Below are 22,993 nucleotides of genomic sequence, written 5' to 3'. Positions count from 1 at the left end.
CATCTAGTCTGATGGCCTCCCAGAATCATTCAGTAAAACCTACTGAATACCTCGCAAACAATTTAAGAAGTTTAATAAAGGCACTTTTATTTTTGTCCTGTGGACTCTAAATAGCCACAGGATGGCAATAATTATTGTTGTCAAAGTAGAAGCATTTGTGAACTGACAGATTTTTAAATTTATCTAAAAGATGAAAATGTGTTTATTACATATGATCTACGTGTTTTAACTGAAGAAAATTCAAATTGTGAATTTTACTAGATTGATAACTCTCAGTGGCTTGCTCTTTCAGGTTGGAATTGTACAATATGGAGAAAACGTAACCCATGAGTTCAACCTTAATAAGTACTCATCAACAGAAGAAGTACTTATTGCTGCAAGTAAAATAATCCAGAGAGGTGGCCGCCAGACTATGACAGCCCTTGGAATAGACACAGCAAGGTAGGTGGATGAAACAATAAAGCCAAGTAATAGACGGAGAGAAAAACTGCTCACAATCTAGCCCTTTGATATGTTGACTGAACATTTGCCTTGGTGACGTCTTAAAGCCATCTGTTTTAAAATTCAGGTCCAGCTAATCAACTACCAAGAACAAGATCAGGCTTTTCGATCATATTTTCTCACCACCCTTCTTATCTTTCCCTGTTATTCCAAGGATTTAAATGATGGAGATTTAGTCCCAAAACTTACTGTAATCTTGTACAGTATGTCCTTGAGTGTTGTTTTTGTTGTTAGGTGCCATTGAGTCTGTACTGACTCATAGTGACCCTGTGCACAACAGAACAAAACATTGCCTGGTCCTGTGCTAACCTCACGATCGTTGCTGCATTTTAGACCATTCCTGCTGCCACTCTGCCAATACATCTCATTGGGAGTCTTCATCTTTTTCTCTGACCCTCCACTTTACCAAACATGGTATCCTTCTCCCTTCTGAAAATATGTCCAAAGTATGAGATGAAGTCTGGCCGTTCTGGCTTCCAAGGAGCACTCTGGCTCTACTTCTTTCAACACAGATTGGCTGTTCTTTTGTCTGTCCATGATACTTTGAGTATTCTCCTCCAACAACATAATTCAAATGTATCAGTTCTTCAACAATCTTCCTTACACACTGTCCAATTTTCACATACATATGAGATTATTGAAAATACCACGGTTTGGGTCAGGCACACCTTAATCCTCAAACTGACGTCTTTGCTCTTGAACACTTTAAAGAGGTCTTGTGCAGCAGCATTGCCTAGTGCAATACGTCCTTTGATTTCTTAGCTGTTGCTTTCATGAGTGTTGGTGGTTGGTCTGAGTAAAATGAAGTCTTTGACGATTTCAATCTTTTCTCCATTTAAGTGGAAGTTGTTTATTGGTCCAGAAGTGAGGATTTTTTTTTTTTTTTCTCTTTACATTGAGATACAATCCATTCCAAAGGCTTGGTCTTTGATCTTCATCAGTAAGTATTTTAAGTCTTCTTCATTTTCAGCAGTCAAGATTGTATCATCTGCATATCGCACGTTGTTAATGGTCTTAATGAGTATCTTTTTCTTCATTCTAGTCCATTTCTATTCAGTGTATGGAGTCCCTGTGTGGCTCATAGGATTAGCACTCAACCTCAAAGTCTGTTTGAACCGAAGGGTTAGTGGTTCAAACTCACCAGTTACTCCTCAGAAACCCTACACAGGGTTGCTGTGAGTTGGAACTGACTCAACGGCACTGAACAACAATATTCAGTGTATATTTATATACTAGTTCATCTATATTTTTCTAGTACTTTATTTGAGATTATTAAAAAGGTCAAATAAGAGTATCTAAAAAGTCAAATTAAATATTGCCTTACTTAGAAATGATTTTTAGTGCAAAGACTAAAAGAAAAGATTTGATAATTCCTAATGCCCTCCCTTCTCCCTTTCTCTTAAATTCCCTCCTATTGACATTCCTTCCTTTATCCCTCCTACAGTTGCCTTCACGGCAAGCATACAACTCACTCTGAGGTTGGATAACATTTCATAAGAATCTACAGAACTGTCCTTTTACAATAGAAGATATTTTCTTATCTGTACTTTCTCTATCTCATTTTGAGTCCTTATCTCCTCTTGTCTCTCTCCTTAGTCACCATTAAGTCTTGTAGGCACTTGAATGAAAGCTAAACAATCCCTCAAGTCACAGCAAGTCTAACATAGTTTGACTAATGTTAATAAATCTTCTGCTAAGTGTATTCAACTTCTGGATGCTCATCTACTTTTGAAATGTATTTAATCCATGCTCTGACTTCTACTTTCTAAGATCTGTGTTTAAAGGGTGTTAAAATAGTTAATATGGATCCTCCAAAGATGAAGGAAGATTCACATTTAAAATTTCATGTGCAGCTTTAGACTCATAAATGTTAGAAAAGCATGTAGTTATATTTATATGGGACCTAAGAAAAAAATAACTGCAAACACATGGAGTAATTTTGCATTTACCTGCCTGAAGGATCACGATTTGCATGCACAACCTGCATGTATCTAGGTGTAATGAATGCCTTTGAAATAATTGGTGAAAAGTGACTGCAAATTCAAAGTAAATCGAAGTGTTCTTTGAAAACTCTATGCCTGTAGGGAGCTGTACATTTTCCAAAGGCAACCACTTAAGAATGAATATTCATCTTTGAAAACTAACTGAAGAAATATTCTGGCTGCTTTCGCTCATGCATAAATATCACACTAAATACCATGCCCCTATATGGTTCTTGCTTATGTGTTTCACAAAGGGTCTAGCTGTAGGACACATAGATTAGTGAGTTTTGAGTATAAATAAAAAGCCCATAATACTGTTAATAAGTCTTCTTTTTTTATGCATTAGTGTTTTGAGATTCAGCATGTTTTTAATTGCTTCAGTGTTTCTTTCAAGCAGGGCCAGTTGCAAACAATATTTTTAGTTTGTTAGAATTACTTCCCTCATTTTCCGTGTATCCCAATTCATAACATTTTTTTTTTTGCATCCCTTTTTCCCTAGCCAGTACTTTCCTTCCTTTCAGTAGGCTTACAGTATTTATTCATAAGGCCTGGACACTCCCTACCAAGAAGAGGGATCTTCCTGGGATATTTTAATTTTAATAATCTTGCAGAGGTCAAAGCTTGATTCTGGGACAAGACATTGGATGGTGATGTTTTGAGGACTAAGGCAACTTGATGCGGAATATCTTTAAAGCACAAAGGGTGTCCTGCAGAGCTCAACCAATGAATACTCTGACATCACAGAAAGCCAGCCCTGGTTTCCATGACCAGATTTTCTACAAGAAAGGTCTTTGAATTATCTCCTTCTGCTGAGGTTCATTTAGTCATGAACTTCAAGAGATTGAGGAGCTTTAAAGATCCGCAAAGGAATTAGAACTATGTATAGGATAGATTCTCATGTGTTAGCCATTTCCATGGGTTTAAAAACTACCCTTTAACAGAATCTATTTGTGTGGTATAGAGGGCAGAGCTACACAGTCCTCCATGATCCAGTTTTTAAAAAAAGATTTTGTTTTTATTTTGAAAATAGAGACATGTGAAGAGTTGTTGATTGTAGTTAAGTGCCATTGATTCTGACTCCAGTGTACCCACCAAACAAAATGGACAATTTTTAACATATTGTCAGGTTTGCTTCGAGTTCTTTTAAGGAAAAATAATCACAGATAAAGTGTTCTTTGTCTACCTAGATCACCAGAATCCTTTCTGACTGCTCAAGATAAGCTACTATTATGCATTTAGAGCTCTGGTAGCGTAGTGGTTACGAATCGGGCTGCGAACCTTAAGGTCAGCGGTTCGAAACTACCAGCCGCTCCGTGGGAGAAAGATGAGGCTTTCTACTCCCGTAAGGATTTACACCCTTGGAAACCCTATACAGGGTCGCTATGGGTCGGAAGCGACTCGAAGGCACTTAACAACAACACAACAACATGTATCACTAGTGTGTATTGTTGAACTGTTTGTAATGTTACTTTAAGACAAGTGTTTCTTTGGCATACTGCAAACTAAAGTTCCTTGTCCCCATGACCAAAGTCAAGCATGTAAAGGAATCATTTAGTACAATTATTGTTTCACTATATCAAAATAAAAATATATTACATGAAATATTACTATTATTTCAGAGAGTTGAGGTAGATAAAAGAAAATAATAGAGGAAGGGAAATATGTGCACATATACAACACATAAAACATATTTTTTAACATTGTCTGCTTCCCCTTTCCTCCATATCTTTCTTGTGGAAGTATATTTTTTTTCCTTTGGCATCAGATTATAGTATTTCTCCTTTCCCTCCATTCTCCCTTCCCATAATTGTATCCTTAAAACCTAATTCAAACCAAATTCCTTGTAGCTATCCAATCCATCTTGACCCATGTAACTCTACTAACTGCCCAGCCACTTATTGAAACCATTGCTATCCGTAGTCTTTTATTTCTATGACTGTTTTTCTCATACCTCGAACATTCTCAAACACTCAAAACCACATAGATAATCTGTTCTCTCATATCAACTCAAAGGATTTCCAACTGCTTCTCTGAATGTCTGAAAAGGCACAGAAGGGCATGAGAAATAAAGCAAAATCTTCTGCTAAAAAAACAAAACCAGAAGAAAATAGACCTTTCAAGCAAGAAAATAAGTGTTTATAGAGAAAGGAATGACTGCGAGAGTATTTACAGAACTAACACTCTCTAAGTCTACTGTGTGCTCCAGTCACGCCCTTCCTTTGAAATTTCTGAATCATCAAATACTTCAGGCTTTTGTATAAGGCATGTGTGATGATTAGCAGAATGGTGACCTCTTCATCATCTGGAATAAATCTGCAACTATTACAAATAATGATCATCATGCCTTCCAGCTTGAACAATGGGTGTTGTTATTGGCTTTGGAGGGGAAGCACTGGGTTTTACCTACAGTTGTCAGTGTTTTTGTTTTGTTAATTGCTTTGCCTGATCTTGTGATGGTGTTTTATTTGCCTTTCTTCTATCTGTGATTATTTAGGAAAGAGGCTTTCACAGAAGCCCGGGGTGCACGCAGGGGAGTTAAAAAAGTCATGGTTATTGTGACTGATGGAGAGTCCCATGACAACCACAGACTGAATCAGGTCATCCAAGACTGTGAAGATGAAAACATTCAGCGCTTTTCCATAGCGGTAAGTACATTGCTAGTGGTGGCTTTCACAATCAAGAGTGGAGAGTTGTATATATATCATGGTAGTTTTATGACAGCTACGTAGGAAACTTCTCTGTTTGCAGGTAAGCTTTATGAAAGTAAGATTGGGGCAGAAAGGATGGAGAGAAAGAGGGAAGGAAGTAAAGAAGAAAGAGAAAGTAGAAGACGTGGTAGGGAGGAAGATAGAAATGACAGAAGAAAGGAAGGAGGTGGAGAAGAAAGAAGGAAATAAAAAGACAGTAGATAATGGTGTTATGATGGTTTCCTGCTACCAAGTCAGTTTTGATTCTTCGTGACCCTGTGTAGGGTTTCTGAGGCTGTAAATCTTTATGGGAGCACAAAGCCTCATCTTTCTCCCATGGAGCTGCCCATGGATTTGAACCACTGACCTTGTGGTTAGCAGCCCAACATATAACCCACTAAGCTTCGAGGACTCCGTAGATAATGAATATGTTGTTGTTGTGTTTAAGTGCCATGAAGTCAGTTCTGACTCAAATCGACCTTAGGGTTTCCAAGGAGCGACTTCTAAACTTGAATTGCCGACCTTGTGGTTAGTAGTTCAGTGCTTATCCTACAATTTCACACTAGAACAATGAATTTGTTGTTGTTTTTAAGTGCTGTTAAGTCGGTTCTAACTCATAGTGACCCTGTATAAGGTTTCCAAGGAATGACTGGTAGGTTTTAACCACTGACAATGAATATATCACTTATGAAATGATACTTCTTCCTGGAATTTGGGAGTTATCATAGATTGAATTGTGTCTTCCTGGTGTGGTGCTGTGGGCTAATGTGCTTAACTGCAAAATTGTTTTAACCACAATGTCAGTGGTTCAAGCTCACCAGCCGCTTCTGGGAAATCCTATACATGGTCGTTATGGGTCAGAAATGGCTCAACAGCACTTAATAACAATAAAACCAAAAATATCTATTAACTTGTCAGGTCTGTTACTCTCAGCGCTTTGGCAGTTATGTTGTTGTTGTTGCTAAGTGCCTTCAAGTTGGTTCTGACCCATAGCCACCCTGTATAGGGTTTCCCAGGAGCAGCTGGTGAGCTTGAACCACCAACCTTGTGGTTCAAAGCGACTTTGCAGTCCAGTACATGAACCCACAGTGCCACAGCATGAATGATCAGTTATGATGTAATCATCCTCCACGATGTCATGTGATATGATCAGCAAAGCAGTTGTAACAGGATTAGGTTGGGATGCAGTTCCCTTACTTATTTCACAGTCCTGGTCCTATGTAATGGAAGCTTTCCTGGGATGGGACCTGCTTCACCTTTTATCTTACAAGAGATAAAAAGAAAGAGAAGTAATAGGTGCCTGACTCACCCCCAGGAAGAAGAGGCAGATGCCGAGTATGTCCTTTGGACTCAGAGTCCTATGCTGACCCCCCACTAGACCCAGGGGAAGATTGATGCCAAGATACAAGGAGATCTCTAAGGAATGCTGAGCCCACAGATATTAAAAGGAGGCAAGAACCTTCTTCCAGAGCCAACAAAGAAATAAAGCCTTCTCCTAGTTCAACAGAATGGTGAACAAATTGTTCCAGAGCTGATGTTCTGAATTCAAACTTCTAGTCTCCTAAACTGTGAGAGAATACATTGATATTTCCTAAAGCTATCTATCCACTTGCAGGTTTTCTGTTTGGCACCACTAGATATCATTCAGTCCTGAGAGTTTTGTAATTGGTTAATGGATAGAGGCTGAAAGTTTTAAGGTGACTAATAGTAAAAATTTTCACACTGATGTGGCACTGTAGGCTAAGCATTGAACTAGAAACTGCAAGATCAACAGTTTAAACCCACTGACCCTCTCAGAAGCCCTATACATGTTGGCTATGAATTGGAACCTACTTGAAGATAAACAACAACAACAATTGCATAAGTCTAGATTGGAGAGACTGGAGCTATGAATGTCAAAGGCAATTCTGGTGAGGCCTCAGAATGAAGTGACAAGAGCTGTAGCAGTGGAGATGGTGTAGATGGCAAGGAGCAGTGGAAGAGAAATGGTAATAACAGAACCAGAAGACCACTGCAAGATAGAGGCAACCCACATAGCAAGAAAACTGAACTTCTTCCAACTGAGGTTTACTGGGGAAGTCGGGCCACTCCAGGCACTATCAGCTCAGTTACTGTGCTTTTTGTCACATGCCAGAGTAGAACAGAGATTGACTGGCTTAAGAGACCCGAGGGGCTGGGAGAATAAAGGAATGAGGAACCAGAGCTACCTTGGTCTGAAAGGTAGACCTTGACCTCTGGAATTTCAAAGCGTGGGGACACGTCTTCTGGAGTTTCAAAGATGGGATCATAGTCTCCTCAGTTTCAAAGATTCAGATCTTCACTCACTCAGTTCCAGAGCATGGGGCTGCTATTCATGAGTGCCAAGAGGATGGGGCCAGAATCACTGTGCAAAGCTGAGGGGATAGGATGCTGTGGCCAAGTTGCAGAAGAAGGGCCAAGAGCATGAGGACACCATTCTGTTGAACTACGAGAATGCAGCTCCCCCAAAACAGGAGCAGCACTGCCCGTCCAGTGGGTCTGGAAGGTGCAGCTGAAGCCCTTGGCTAGGGGGGCCTCCACCCACAATTCAGAAAGCATATCCATCACTCAGAGGAGGGCAGAGCTATTGCCAAGATGTTCTCAGAAAAAAAGAGGGTTATCTTCAAGGCTGAGAACTAGCACACATTGTTCTACTGGGTTTTGGATTCCCTTATTGCCCATTATTCCCTTTCTCCCTCCAGTTTCTCCTATTTGTGATAGAAATGTCCACTTTGTTTCTATTCCGCCATTGTACATTGGAAACAGATAACTGGTATTCTAGATTTACAGATGAAGAGGAACTTTTTTCTAGGATAGAATTTGGACTAGGAGTTGATTTACGACTTTTAGGATGATGTGATAGAGTGAGAGTGTTTTGCATGTGGCAAGAACATGCATTTTGGTGGCTAAAGAGTAGAATGTCATGGGCTGAATTGTGTTCCCCAAAATTTGTCAGTATGACTGAGTCCTTACTCTCAGTGGTTTGGCTGTTATATGATGACATAATTATCCTCCATGAGGTGATGGGATATGATCATCCAATCAGTCATAAGGGGATTAGGGTGGGATGAAACACCCTTACTCAGATCACAACCCTGATTAGATGTAAAAGGAGTTTCCCTGGAGTGTGGCCTGAATCACCTTTCCTCTTTCAAGAGATAAACTGAGAGAGAAGTAAGCAGAAAAAGAGGGACCTGACTACCATTAAGGAAGAAGAGCTAGGAATGGAGTGTCCTTTGGACCTAGGGTCCCTGCACCGAAAACTGCCTAGACCCAGGGGTAGGTGGAGGCCAACACTCATGGAAATCTCCAAGGAATGCAGGGCCTGTAGATGTTGAAAGGAGAAAGGACCTTTCTCTAGAGTTGACAGAGAGAAAAAGTGTTCCCCAAATTCCCCTGAATTTGGACTTCTCTTCTAAACTGTGGGATATTAATTGTGTTTGTTACAGCCATCCTCTTGTGGTACTTCTGTTATGGCAGCATTAGATAACTAAGCCAGGAGGGTAGACAATCAGGACAGACATTTTATAATTAACTATTAGAAGTCATCAATGATGGTTTTGCCCTCAACTTTTTAAGTGGTAAGAGAGAAGCAAAGACTCACCTAGTTATTTGTCTACCCTGAGCAACACAAAGACTAATGAAAAAGCCTGCTACTATTCATGACCTTCCTGTGTGTCTCTGTAGTTGTGGATGCCCGTACGCACATGCCACTTCATGATATTACCAGTGAACTGTGGAGCCAGGTGATAATTATCATTGCTCATGCATTTTGTCTAGAGCCATTTCCTCTACACTTCATATCCTAAACTATGCAATTAGGTGATGCTGCCTTCAGTTATAAAATATGCTTCTCTGTGATTACATTCAACCTGGTTGAAAGGGGAAAAACTTGAATCAGAACAGAAGAACGTTTCCTTTGGTTTCTGTTCTGGATGATAGAGAAAATATCACATATAAAGTAATTTATGTGAGTAAACCTTTATAAATACAAAGAAAACCATTATTAACAACATTTGTATCCCATTATGCCAAAAGTAGAGAATGTCTATGAGTTAGAATTGACTTGATTGCAACACATTTGGATTTTTGTTGTTGTTTCTATTTGGTTTGATTTTTTTGTTTGGGTGTTTGAATATTTAGGAGTTCTTATTAGTGACGTGTTTAAAAATGTGAACTTCTAAAAGTTTCTGAACTTAGTTGACCCAGTTTTCATGTTGTCACCCCCCGAAGGGAGCATTTATAAAAAGAAGTGCAAAATTCTACTACTCAAACTTAAAAAATTTATCTTAATTACCATGTACGTTCTGTCATGAAAGAAGTACAGCCAGAATGCTCCTTGGATAGTGTGATTTCATCTCACATACTTTGGATCTGTTATAAGAAGGGACCAATCTCTGGAGGACATCCTGCTTTGTAAAGTGTAGAGTCAGTGAAAAAGAGGAAGACCCCCAATGAAGTGGATTGACACAGTGGCAGCAACAAATGGCTCATTTGTTAACAACAGTTGTGAAAATGACACAAGACCAAGCTGTTGTCCATAGGCTTTCTATCTACAGACTCAACAGCACCTAACAACACCAATCACTTACATAACACTCTATAGGTTACAATAGCTTTTTCTTATTATTATTTAATATCTGTGTTCTGCATAAATTTCTTTGTTCCTTCTAACACCCCAGAGAAAGTAGGGAAGCTTTTCTTTCTCCATTTTTGAAAAGGGGAAACTGAAGTCGAGCAAGACTACAAGGCTGTTGTCTATATTAATAGTAGTCCAGATTCGGGATTCCAACTAGAAAAATATCAAAGATTTTATCAAAAATATCAAAGAGTAAAACAAATTGCTGCAGCCAGGAAACCTGACACCCAAGAGGAATTACTGAAGACTGGTTTGAGAAATATAGTAACTTCCATTGATAAGAAGCTATAAAAATTAGAAAAAAGGATTAGGCTCTGAAAAGTTGTCATTTAAGCAAAGGAAGTCCTTTCAAAATGGGAGCAAAACTGTGATTGGATCATATTTGTTTTCATTCCTAATGGGTTCAAGGGTTCTCATCCAATCCACATTATTTTGAGACTTCAAAATAGGGTTCATGGAGTCCTAGTGTGGCACTGTGGGTTAATGCACTGGAGTGTAAGGTCAGTTTGAATGGTAAGATTGGCGGTTCAAGCTCACCAGCCACTCCTCGGAAACCCTATTCAGGGTCTCTTTGAGTGAGAACCATGTTGATGGCACTTAACAATACCAATTGGGCTAATAACCCTAAACCTAACCCTAACTGATGATCTATCAAGACAATGTGGGTTGGACAATACCAGTTAAATGAGGTTATAAGTGGAAGCACCTGAGCTGTTCTAAACTGGTAATGGCTTTTTAACTCATTTCTAATTGACAGCCAAGTAGCCACGTCTTCACACTCTGCACCTTAGCTCAAGCTCATCATGTGAGCTGTTACCCTAAGCTGCTCTTTCCTGGGCCTCATTTTCTCTCTTTTGCTGCCAGAGCTCTGCTCTTGGTAGTACTGAAGGATTGTCCTCACCCATTTCCATCATTTCCACAGGCTCCCAAAGGGTACTATGATCCTCCCCATCTTACCCGTGTTTCTTCCAGAGACACCAACACCAAGCATGTACCATTATGTGTAATAGTCACAAACTACAGAGTACTCAGGGACATTTTCTAAAAGTGAAACCTACTAGGATGCAGGTAAGAGGATGGAGGATGCTGCACTTCTGAGTCAGAACGACATCTGTTCAAATTCTGCCTTTGCCATGTACTGACTCTATGACAATGGAAAAGTTATTTCATTCTCTCAGGTGTTGCGTCACCATCTATAAAATAGGGTAGTGTTATTTCTCAATCTCTTGCTCCTCTGCTAAAGATCTAATGAGATAATGACTATGAAAACACCTAGCATAGTGGCAGGCTAAGTACTCAGTAAGTATCATTTTTTCTTCAAGGATTCTTAACTCAGGGAGTTTGTTACCATGAAATAATGACAGCATAGTATGTTAGAGGTAGAACAGACGTTAAAGACAAATTGTACTGTCCTTTTTATTCAGAAAGCTTCAGAGAGTCCATCTTTTGTCTGTGAATTCAAAGCTCAGTTTTCCAATGGCCAACTGTGTCCACGCTTCCTTTCTAACCATTTCACTCTTGATACACCATCAGCCATGATGGAGAAATAATCTCTGCCCTCTTAAATTAATTTTTTTGATAAGTAAGGGAACAAAATAAATTCTGAACTCCAAGGTTTCAGCCACAAATGTTTCCACAAAATCTCTTCTGTTTGTGTTGTTGTTAAGAGCTGTTGAGTCAATTCCAACTCATGGCGACACTGTATAGGGTTTCCAAAGAGTGGTTGGTGGGTTTGAACCACTGACCTTGTTAGTGTTATTGTTGTTGTTAAGTGCTGTTGAGTCATTTCTGACTCATAGCATCCCTGTATTGGGTTTCTGAGAAGCAGCTGGTGGGTTTGAACTGCTGACTTTGTGGTTTGAAGTCCAGTGCTGATCCACAGTGCATTGGATACTACACCAGAAGTCCTTGAAGCTTGTTGTTGTTGTTGTGAAGTGCCGCCGAGTCAACTCTGACCCATAGCAAGCCTGCATAGGGTTTCCAAGGAGCAGTTGGTGAGCTTGAACTGCCAGCCTTGCAGTTCAAACAGCTTTGCAGTCTGGCATATTAACCCATAGCGCCACACCAGGATTCCATTTGCACTTAGTAGCCCAGGGCTTATCCTACAGTGTCACATACCAAGTAGTATTCAAATATTGCCTACAATATTGCCTCAGCATTTCCTCAGTGAGATTTACTTCTTTTATTTTCAAAAGTATGAACAGTGAAAAACACTCTACCTCATCAAAGGAGTAAAGAAAACGAGAGATTCACCCATAATTAAGTCCTGGAACACCACTGATTCACTGCTTCCAAAGGGCAAGATTGAAACTTGGTTATAACAATGATGACTTCTGGCTGAAATATTTATTTTCATTTGGGGAATAAGATATAAAGAAATATAAAACCATCTCATTGGTTCTCTCCTTCCTCTTGTTGCTTCAATAAATTATCTTTTGCCAATTACTTTTTAGTATATTTTATTATCTTTCCTGTTACTGCAGTATAACTTTTCTGATCTCTCCCATGGTTGAGAATAAATAATACAATATGGTCCAGCTACCATATTCAAAGCCAGTGTATGCCCAGTTTGCCCAGTTAACTGGATATCAAATGTTCTATAATTGTTCCATTCCTCACTAGAGGTATAGTCTTGTGTCCCTGGTACCATAGATACAGGCTGTGAACCCATATTAATCATTGTCAAAATAAACAGGACTTGGAAAACTTCATTGGAAAGAAAGCATCTACTAGTGGCTTCATAATTTCAAGCACATTCTGTGCTTTATATTTGATACATACTCAGTATTTACTGTCCTATCATTATGTGATTCTTTGTTGCATCCTTAGGTGATAATCCATGCTTTGCTTCCCATCTAGTCAAAAAGAGATCTAATTATAGCATTAATCTTCATTGTTGTTATTGTTGTTAAGTGTCATCAAGTCAGGTCCAACTCATAGTGATCCTGTATAGAGTTTCCAAGGAGCAGCTGGTGAGTTTGAACCACCAATTTGTTGATTCAAACAGATCTCGTGGTCCAGTGATTATCCTACGGCTCCCCACCAGGACTCCATATTAATCTTCATGGAGAACCATAAAATCAAGAGCTCCTTTCATGGTTTTAACAGTGACTTAATATGTACTGCAAATAAAAAATGCCTAGAGCAATTTCTCTTAGGAACAACTACTGCTCTTAGGAACAATTACCCAAGTCATATTTCTTTTACCCAGTAAACCATATGCTTTCATTTTGTGAAAATTAGGAAATAAAGGTATTTATTTCATAATAGTTTCCTCTCTGAACTCTTTAAAAAGAAAAGCTAGTTGTAGGCATTTCTGGAGGTCCTTTCATGGTCAACATGATCAAATAGCCAATGGTCCAATAATTGTCTGGATGGTTCCTTCTACTCCATCTTTTTTTTTTTTTTTTTTTGCGCCACCTGGTCCTGAACATCATGAAGATGAGTTTGTTGGGGAAGTAGATCCAGCACCCAAGAATGTCTGTTGACATGTAAGCACCTTCTGAAAGACTGCAAACATTTCCTGTTAATGTTTAGATTGATGAGGGGGCTGAGATGGTTTTAAGACTTACATGTTTCCATCGCTTGAGGGTTCTAGACCTGGTTCCCAGGAGATGTTTTACATGCAAATTCTAACCTTGGATTATAAATGCTTACTGTAATCTTAGCATATAATGGCTGTGAAGAATACGACACCTATGGCATTAGAATGAAAATTCAGAGGAGTTAGAAAGTACCTTAGAATTTCATTAATTTACACACAAAAGGCATTGTCCTACATGTAAATGAATTGTAGACTTTTACATTTGACCCATTTTTTTCAAGTAATCTTCAATTCTGACTGTCTATTTCAGGTAAATATTAACAAATTCCAATGTCTAGGCTTGCTATGGAGTCCCGGTGTGGCACTGTGGGTTAATGTGTTGGACTGCAAAGTTGGTTTGAACTGCAAGGTCAATAGTCCAAGCTCACCCGCTGCTCCTTGGAAACCCTATACAGGGTTGCTATGGGTCGGAACCGACATAACAGGACTTAACAACAACAACAACAGCAAGGCTTGATATGTTTATATTGAGTGAGACAGGAGCAGTTTATAAGCCCTATTTTATAGCTCTTTTTGGTTACAGAAAATAATGTTTTAACAAGCTACCAGACCCTTGAATGAAGGAACGAAATGAATTTATCCGCAGTTTCATTTTCATTATGTGGAACAACATAGTTCAGAAATACATGAATCACAGGAGGTCCTAGGATTTCTTTGAACCTATTTTGCTATATATCTAGAGGTACTTCAGAAGACAGCTGTGGCAGTCTATTTCCACAAAAGCACAACCAGTGACTATTCTATAGGATGCCGTTACACTCTGAAACACATGGAATCACCATGAATTACAATTGGCTAGACTCAAGGGCAAGTGGTTTGCTTTAATACTATATTTGTTGTTCAGTGCTATTGAGTCGGTTCCAACTCATAGTGGCCCACTATAAGGTTTTCAGAGAGCAACTGGTGGGTTTGAAATGCCAACCTTGTGGTTCACAGTCCAGTACTGATCCTACAGCACCACATAGGTGACACAAATTGTGCTCAATTGCTAACCAAAGATGGGAGATTCTAATCCACCCAGCAGTACCACAGAAGAAAAGGTTTGGGTGATCTGCCTCTGTTAAATATGTAGCTAAGAAAACACTATGAAGAAGTTCTACTCCATAACACACGGAGTTAGCATAAATCAGAACCAACTTGAGAACACTTAACAAGTCCCATTTTTTTATTTCTGTGTTTTATTTATGTTCTTTAAATAGTTTATTTGCACATTTCCCTCTTGAACTTTCTCCATTTGCTTCAGACCTGTTATGCATAACACTGAAATTTTGAAAATATTCATATCATGCAAGGTCCAAAGTCTCTACATTTTTTGGGGTGGGGGTTGGATTTGTTTCTCTTGAGTCTGTGTGCCCTATAACATTTTATTTTAATTTTCTTGCAGAAATCTTGAAAGACTCGTACTTTGTTCCCTTCCATACAAGCTATCACATGTCTATCCCCAAGGCTATTTATTCTTATGTGGATTTTCAACTTCATCAATTCATTATTGAAATGAAAGCTAATGTGTCAACCTGATAGTGAATCTAGAATATGTTAAATGGAAACCAAAATGAAAGATGGTGATTTTTCAGTTCAGGATGCCATCTAATCTATAGATTAAATTAGGAAAATCAACAGGAACCCAAGCACTTCACTTGAATACAGAATCAGTGGCAGTCTAAAAGAAATGTCACACATATCAAAGCTGCTGACAGAAAAGGAGCCTGGCGGTGTGCTCCGTCCGAGAAGATCCCCGTATGGTGAAGAGCTAAGGAAGTCCCTGATGTATGCGTGGAATCCTGCTTTCCTGCTTTATCCACGTTTACTCTGGACATGTAAATTCCAGATTTTTTGAGATAGCTCAATTTTAACATATGTCATTTAAAAATATGACAGTGAGTATCTGTTGAATGTAATAACAGCAAGGGACCCTTGGGTTTCTACTCTATGATCCTCTTCTGTCTCTTTCCTTCACTCTCTTCCCCCCATCTCTTAGCTACAGTGGGAAAGTGATAGTGACCTCTGTTCAAATGTCATCACTAGCTGATGTTTGGCATTTGCTTTTTGCAAATTAGCCAGAATCCAAATGCTTGTGTTCTGCTGATAATTTTAAAGTCCTTGTATGTCTGGACATCCTACTTGAGAAATAACTCAAAACATAAAAAGCTTCCAAAATAGTGTGCTCAGGACCTGAGAGACAGCTCTGCATGCCTCATTCATGCTGATTATGGTGGTAGCTACATGGTTGCAAACATTTGTCTAACTTCATAAAACTGTGAATTTTGATATATATAAACTAAATTTCAAATATTGCACCTAAAAGTTAAATGTTAGAGAAGCCTGATTGGACATCGAAATAATTACAGATAACTATATAACTTGGAGTCCTGGTGTGGCACTGTAGGATAAACACTGGACTGGAAGGTCGATTTCAGCTGCAAGGTTGGCAGTTTGAACTCACCAGCCACTCAGTAGAAACCCTACATAAGATTGTTATGAGTCAGAGCCAACTCAATGTTAACAACAACAACATACAGTATACGAGCCCTGGTGGCACTCTGGGCTGCTACCCACAAAATCAACATTCAAACCCACCAGCCGCTCTCAGAAACCCTATACGGGATCACAATGAGTTGGAACTGACTTGATGGTACACAACAGCCTATGTTTCTTTCCTATACAAAATTAGTGTTCCTGTCTTTAGCCATTGTTTTCAAACAGAAATGTCTCAATTCTTTATTTTCTAGATTATCCATTAGGTCACTACTTAGTCCAATATTGGTTTAGAACTTTAGGACTTGAACTGCCTATTGGTAAGTTTTTGTTTGTTTGTTTTTCTGGAAGAATTGCCCATTAGAAATTAAGCAACTTACTTTCTGTTTCTGCTAACAAATGACACCACCACTCACTGGCTGAAATAATACCATTCAGAAAATATAATGCCGATTTTGAACTGTCAAATTTTGTAGAAACAGCTGTTAAGAAACAGAAATACAGGAATACAAGAGAAGAAATGTTTGCACATCCAAAGTTACTCTATTTTCCAATCCCAGTGGCAGTGTTTTTGCAATACTTAATACTAGATTTTCTATCTATTCTCATTCCAAGATTGTGGAAGTACATATAAACTGCATGTATATATAAAACTCATTGAGTTGACTGAGATCCTTATTTAACACCTAGAATGTAAAATCTGTACTTGCCATTTCTGTTGTGTCTTAGATTCTTGGCAGTTATAACAGAGGGAATTTAAGCACTGAGAAATTTGTGGAGGAAATAAAATCAATCGCAAGTGAGCCCACTGAAAAGCATTTCTTCAACGTGTCTGATGAATTGGCTCTAGTCACTATAGTTGAAGCTCTGGGAGAAAGAATATTTGCCCTGGAAGGTATGGCTGTTTCTCTGAATCCTGTGTGTTCTCTCTAAAGTTCAAACTCAATGTAATGGGTTTTCAGTATTTATTCTGATTACATCACTAATGTATTTTTACCCTGAACCATAGCCAGCATGGACAATGGTCTTTTATATAAATCTGTCGTTGAGATCGCTGTTTTACATAGCACTGTGCTCACTGTAAGCTCTTCTTATAAGGGCCCAGTACGACTGATGTGCAAGCCAGTCAATGTAGACACGCAAGAACTTAAATGTTCCCATGTGTTCCTTTCTTTATCTTTGACCCACTTTTAGAAAATGAAGACACTTGGTCCAGAGCCCCCATTTTGTGTGTTGTTTTTGTTGGCTATTATGAGAGGGTACTTAAGAAAGAATTTCTTAGTCCATTTATTTTCTCTGTGTTTTGCTCCTTACAAGCTTTTAAGGTCTTCCTGGAATTTTGTTTCAAGTTCCACAGCAATGAAATATCAGTTCACAAGGAGGCTTCAACAATTTCATGGAAAAAATTTCATTATGTTTTCAATCCATTTTTCCAAAAACTTTTTGAAGTCCCTGGTATTTTTTAAAAATTATACTGCCACATTGTAGATGTGTTTTTTTTTTTTTTTTTTTTTGCTCTTTCAATGGCAACTGGCTATTCAGGATAATGAGACAAAGTCTCCTTCACTTTTCTGAGATTGGGATGTCTAGTACCAAATGACTATGGAACTAGACCTTTGCTGACAACAACTTTGTACATTCTCCGAGATCTGGACTCTCATAGAACACATCCCTTTTCTCATCTTATAATGATGAGAGCTCTACTGTACTTGTGTAACTTCGGAATCTGGTTCACTCTTTCTCATTGAGTTGATATGCTGAAAAAATGTGTTTTTTGCATCTTAAAAAGACAAATTTAAAAGATGAGTACTCCATGATCTGACATAAGGCTAAAAAGCAAAGAAATAAAATGGGAAGGAGACAAAGATGAAAAAAAGGATCATTTTGATTAAATTGCCAGGGAAGTACAGAAAAGTGGCTAATAGACACAGAGTACTGAATGTAAAATATGGAAATGAAAGAAAATAATATCCAGTTATAGCTTTTCAAGATTTGTAACAGTGATCCATTATAATGCATTTTGCCTTGTGACCCAGGGCATTCGTTATGAAATACCCTTATTATGTACAGTGAAGCTCCCTGGTGGCACAGTTTGCAGTAGACTTCTAACCTAAAGTTTGGCAGTTCAAATGCACCCAGTGGTACTGCAAAAGAAAGGACTGGTGATGTGCTTATGTTAAAATTACAGCCAAGAAAAACCTATGGGCAGCTCTGCTCTGAAACACATGGTGTTTCCATGTGTTGGAATAGACTTAACAGCAACAGGGTTAATTTTTGGTTGGTATATGCAGTTTCTCATATCTTCCATTCTACCTATTCTCTCTCAATTAAAAAAGGGCTAGCTATGTATGACTCACCTGTTGATTTCATGACTGAATCGCACCTGGTTGAATATAAAATTTTATCTAGAGATGATGAGGACCCGTAGCCCAGCCACACTGAATTCCCTGGCTCATTTTCCCTCTGCTTACAAGAACTCTCAGACGGTTTATCCAAGTGAAATTGCAGCTGCTTCTGTGGAATTCAATTGTCCTATGATTGGTGTACAAGTCACTTTTAAGTGGCTTTCGTCTCTTGATAGTTTACCAGACAATGAACTTGGATAACTTCAAGGAAAATATATAAGATCTTCCAAAATAGGATGCACTTTTAATTTTTAATAATATGAGTCAAAATATGATTAGTAAGACTCAAAGAAATGAAGCCCTCATCCAGTGTTGGGGAGTAGATACCAATTTGTTTTAAATAACATTTTCATTGTTTCTAGACTACCATACCAGGATTTAAAAGTTGTAAACTTTTAGGACTAACCAAGAAAAACATTTTGACTAGATCATTTCTGATTTTTTTAAAAAAATAATCAGGTCATGAAAGGCTTCATTTCTTTATTGTTTATGGAATTTCCAGTTAACACTAGCATATATAGGAGCCTTGGTGTGGTACTGTGGGTTAATGCTCCAGACTGCAAAACTGTTTGAACTGCAAGGTCGGTGGTTCAAGCTCACCAGCTGCTCCTTGGAAATCCTATACAGGGTCGCTATGGGTTGGAACTGACTCAACAGCACTTAACTACAACAACAACAACAACTAGCATATATATGGTGTGGCACAGTGGGTTAATGTGATGGACTGCAACATTGGTTTGAACCACAAGGTTGGCAGTTCAGGCTCACCAGCCACTCCTTGGAAACCCTATTCAGAGTCGCTATGGGTCGAAACCAACTCAATGGCTCTTAACAACAACAGTAGCATATATTTGGAGTCCTAGCGTGGTGCTGTAGGTTAATGCACTGGACTGAAAAGTCAGTTTGAACCACAAGGTCAGCAGTTCAAGCTCACCAGTTGTTCCTTGGAAACCCTATACAGGGTCACTATGGGTTAGAACCTACTTGATGTCAAACAACCAGCATATATAAGGGTGCTTCAAAAGGTGCATGGGAAAATGTAACTGAAAGATGATGGAATTCTTCCTTGCACTTTTTGAAGTCCACTTGGATCTTTAGTAAAAAGCATTTGCCATGGAGTCAATCCATGGTGATCTCATGTATGTCAGGGAAGAACTGTGCTCTGTAGGAATTCCTGTGACTCGCTTTTTAGAAATAGATCCTCAGACCTTTATTGGGAGGCTTTTTTGGGTATACTTGAACTACCAACCTTTTAGCAGCTGAGAAACTAAGATTACAGCTAAGAAAAGTCTGTGGAGCTCAGTTGTACTCTATAATACATGGTGTCTCCATAGCTCAGAATCAATTAGATGGCAGTGTGTTCGTTATCAAAAACAAACCCATTCATTGTCTTCTACTATGAAAAGTCCTGCTTCCCCTGTTGTTGTTGTTGTTAAGTGCCGTGGAATTGGTTCTGACTCATAGCCACAGTGTACAGGGTTTCTGAGGCTGTAAATCTTTACGGGAGCAGAAAGCCTCATCTTTCTCCCACAGAACAGCTACTAGTTTCAAACTGCTGACCTTGTGGTTCGCAGCCTGATTCATAACCACTACGCTACCAGAGCTCCTTTATTGTTGTTAAGTGCCGTCGAGTCGGTTCTGATGCATAGTGACCCTCTATAGGGTTTCCGAGGAGAAGCTGGTGAGCTTGAACTGCCGACCTTGCAGTTCAAACGACTTTGCAGACTGGCGCATTAACCCACAGCACCACACCAGGACTCCTCCTTAGGATAGTACTATCTAGTGAGGTAAGTATGCTAATAACTGCCTATTGAAAGCAGGAAATTGTCTCATGTCTCCCTTGCTCACTATGCACTGGAAGCAGTATTGAAATTCATACGGAGAGACTGCACAGTGGTGAGAGCCATTGTCTCACCAGCCAAGAAGAGCCCAAGGAGGAGTTGACAGTAAAAAGTTCAGGGACATGGAACAGGTGATTACCATGATGCTGACTCAGCAAGCAGAATATTACATAGGTTCCTCTTCTCTGTTCTTAGCTGAAGGTAGAATTGTAGCAAGGGAATGTGCTGGAAACATGTATGTATTTCCTTGTCTGAATAGTTGTTGGTTAGTGCCACTGTGTTGTGATTCATAGCAACCCTGTCAGGGTTTCTGAGGAGTGACTGGTGAGCTTGAACCAGCAACCTTGTGATTCAAACCAACCTTTTAGTTCAATGCATTAACCTGCAGTGCCATGTCAAGAGTCCAGTCTGCATAGTGGACGTAGCTTTTGTAGATTCTGGGTGACGACAGTTGTTGTGTTCTTGACTTGCAAATGAGTCAAGGTAAATGAGACTATACCTGAAATCACTGTGGAGTTATAAATGTTTACATTAAAGTGCATCTTGGTCATTTAATTAAAGTACAATACGTCCTGTGATTAAAATGATATATTTGAATTTTTGATTGATTGTCTCATTTAATCTAATTCTGATGTAGTTTCAATAAAATTATGCCAGTAAAGAATCAGTGTTGTCGTTAAATGCCGTAGAGTGGTTTCGACTCATAGTGACCCTGTATAGAGTTTCCAAGGATTGGCTAGTGGGTTTGAACTGCTGACTATGAAGTTCAAACCTACCTTGTGGTCCAGTGCTTATCTTACAGTGCCACACGAAAAGGTAGTTTAATTTCACAAATAAAGCCTGCTGCTATTGAACAGATTCAGACTCGTGACTATGTGTTACCGAGTAGAATTCAATTCCATAATGTTTTCTTGACTGTAATCTTTATGGAAGCAGATCACCGTAAAGATAGTGTCTCTGGCTGGGTCCAAACTGCCAGCCTTTTGATGAGTAGCCAGTGCGAACTGTTTGCTCCACCCAGAAACCTAGTAAACAGTATCATTTCACAAATTTGATTATTCCCATGGCTCAATGAAAAGACAGACTGACTTTCTTAAATTATGCACTATTTTTAACTTATCCACAAAGCCAAATAAATCAGTAACACCCTAGTGGAATCAGATTAATCAACATTCCTTCAATCCCCTGATGAGTTTATGGCTTTGGATGTGTGAATATTTTGAAAATAACTTTAGAGTAGCATACATCAGTAGAACACTTTAGATTATCTCTATTTTTCAGAAAAGAGTTTAAAAACAATTGGAAAATATTTATATTAAGAAATTTATGTGTACATACACACATACATGATTGAATGACATATGCCCTAGGCTGCTGGCAAAAAATTTCCTCTGATCTTGGGGTCATACCCACAGCTAGCAATTAGAGTAAATACAACCCAAGTCTCTAAACCCTTCATCAGACAATGGAATTCCAAGCAGGCCTGAAATATGGATGGGGTTGAGAGAGGCAAGAGATCACCTTCAAATTGTGGATGGAACATGCCCAGCCTTATAACACACTTGGTAAGTGTAGCCTAAAGTCTCAGCAGGGTTTGCCAGAGAGTGAGAGAAATTTTCTGCAGCATTTGAAGTATAATCACATGAACGAAAGCATCGTAGGATCAATAAGCCTGCTACAATGTAAGAAGAACTGCATGAATGGAGATTCCCCAATTCCTCCAGCAATCCCGAGCAAGATAGCAAGCAAGATTCTGAGACTCATAGATGAAAGCAGATATACTCTGACCTCTCCCCAGCCCTATTTAGGCATTTTGCATGGAGAAATCTGGATCCTTAAAAATGTCAGAAGTTTTGATGAATAAAGACAATATCAAGCCTCTGTCTGCTAGAAGAAGGCACTGCTTGTTGCTTATGATGATTATTTTCCTATCTTACAGCTACAGCTGATCAATCAGCAGCTTCATTCGAAATGGAAATGTCTCAGACTGGCTTCAGTGCTCACTACTCACAGGTGTGTAGACCATGGGGTAGTAAATGAAATGACCTTTAGCTACATTTTCTCCCCCAAAACTAACAACCAGTTGTCAGCATTATAAGTGCAGTTCATGGCGTGAGCAGTTATTCGGCCCATGATCATGTTTTCTAATCCAAATAGGAAAATGACATTTTGGAAGCTTTTCTTTAGGGAAACGTGTTATCTCACTACGTTGTATTAATAATTGTGAGTCAGACAGTTTATGTGCTTTATTTCATCTGCTTGAATGAAATCTTTAAACTATTTGCTAAATATATTGAATTTATCTTTTTCTTAGTGACAAGGTAATTCAAAAGCCATGCTAAAAACTGATGTTCTGGATAGATCGGACCTGTGATTTTTAGCATCCAGAATAATGCCAAAAGGCAAAATTAGAAAATTTATCATTAGTAATTGATGGGTGGCACAAATGGTTGTGTGTTCCATTATGAGTATAAATGTTGGTAGTTTGAACCCATTCAGTGATGCCTCAGACAGCAGGCCTTGTGACCTGCTTCTGAAAAACCCCAGTAGAGTTGTTCTACACTGCACACACGAGGTTGCTAAGAGTCACAGTCAACTCCATGGCAACTAACAGCAACAAGTAGTTGATGGAAGAAAAGTCACCATGGTCCCTGCAGAGGACTATTGCTATTTATTTCATTACTAGCTAGAGCATTTGTCTTTTGTAAAAAAAGCTCATAGTGTTATTGTGCGCATTCCCTGAATTAGTATATGGAAAGCACTTTGAACAGTACCTAATACATAATTGATGGTATATAAGCATTTGCTCTGATTTTATTAAGTATTATTGCTCTCTTTGTT

The 22,993-nt window shown here is 38.9% G+C and overlaps 1 protein-coding gene across 1 annotated transcript in view; it reads left to right on the top strand.

Annotated features, from left to right (window-relative positions):
• Positions 1-22,993, top strand: part of ITGA1 (integrin, alpha 1) — a 182,509-nt gene that overhangs the window by 82,850 nt on the left and 76,666 nt on the right. Inside the window, exons 7-10 of the mRNA XM_006865762.1 lie at positions 293-441; positions 4,978-5,128; positions 16,636-16,801; positions 22,092-22,165. Coding sequence (XP_006865824.1) covers positions 293-441; positions 4,978-5,128; positions 16,636-16,801; positions 22,092-22,165 — 540 coding nt within the window. The remainder of the gene's footprint in view (positions 1-292; positions 442-4,977; positions 5,129-16,635; positions 16,802-22,091; positions 22,166-22,993) is intronic.

Source organism: Chrysochloris asiatica, unplaced genomic scaffold (assembly GCF_000296735.1).
Source record: "Chrysochloris asiatica unplaced genomic scaffold, ChrAsi1.0 scaffold00082, whole genome shotgun sequence".
NCBI classification, from domain to species: Eukaryota; Metazoa; Chordata; class Mammalia; order Afrosoricida; family Chrysochloridae; genus Chrysochloris; species Chrysochloris asiatica.
This window is presented reverse-complemented; position numbering and strand designations above follow the sequence as displayed.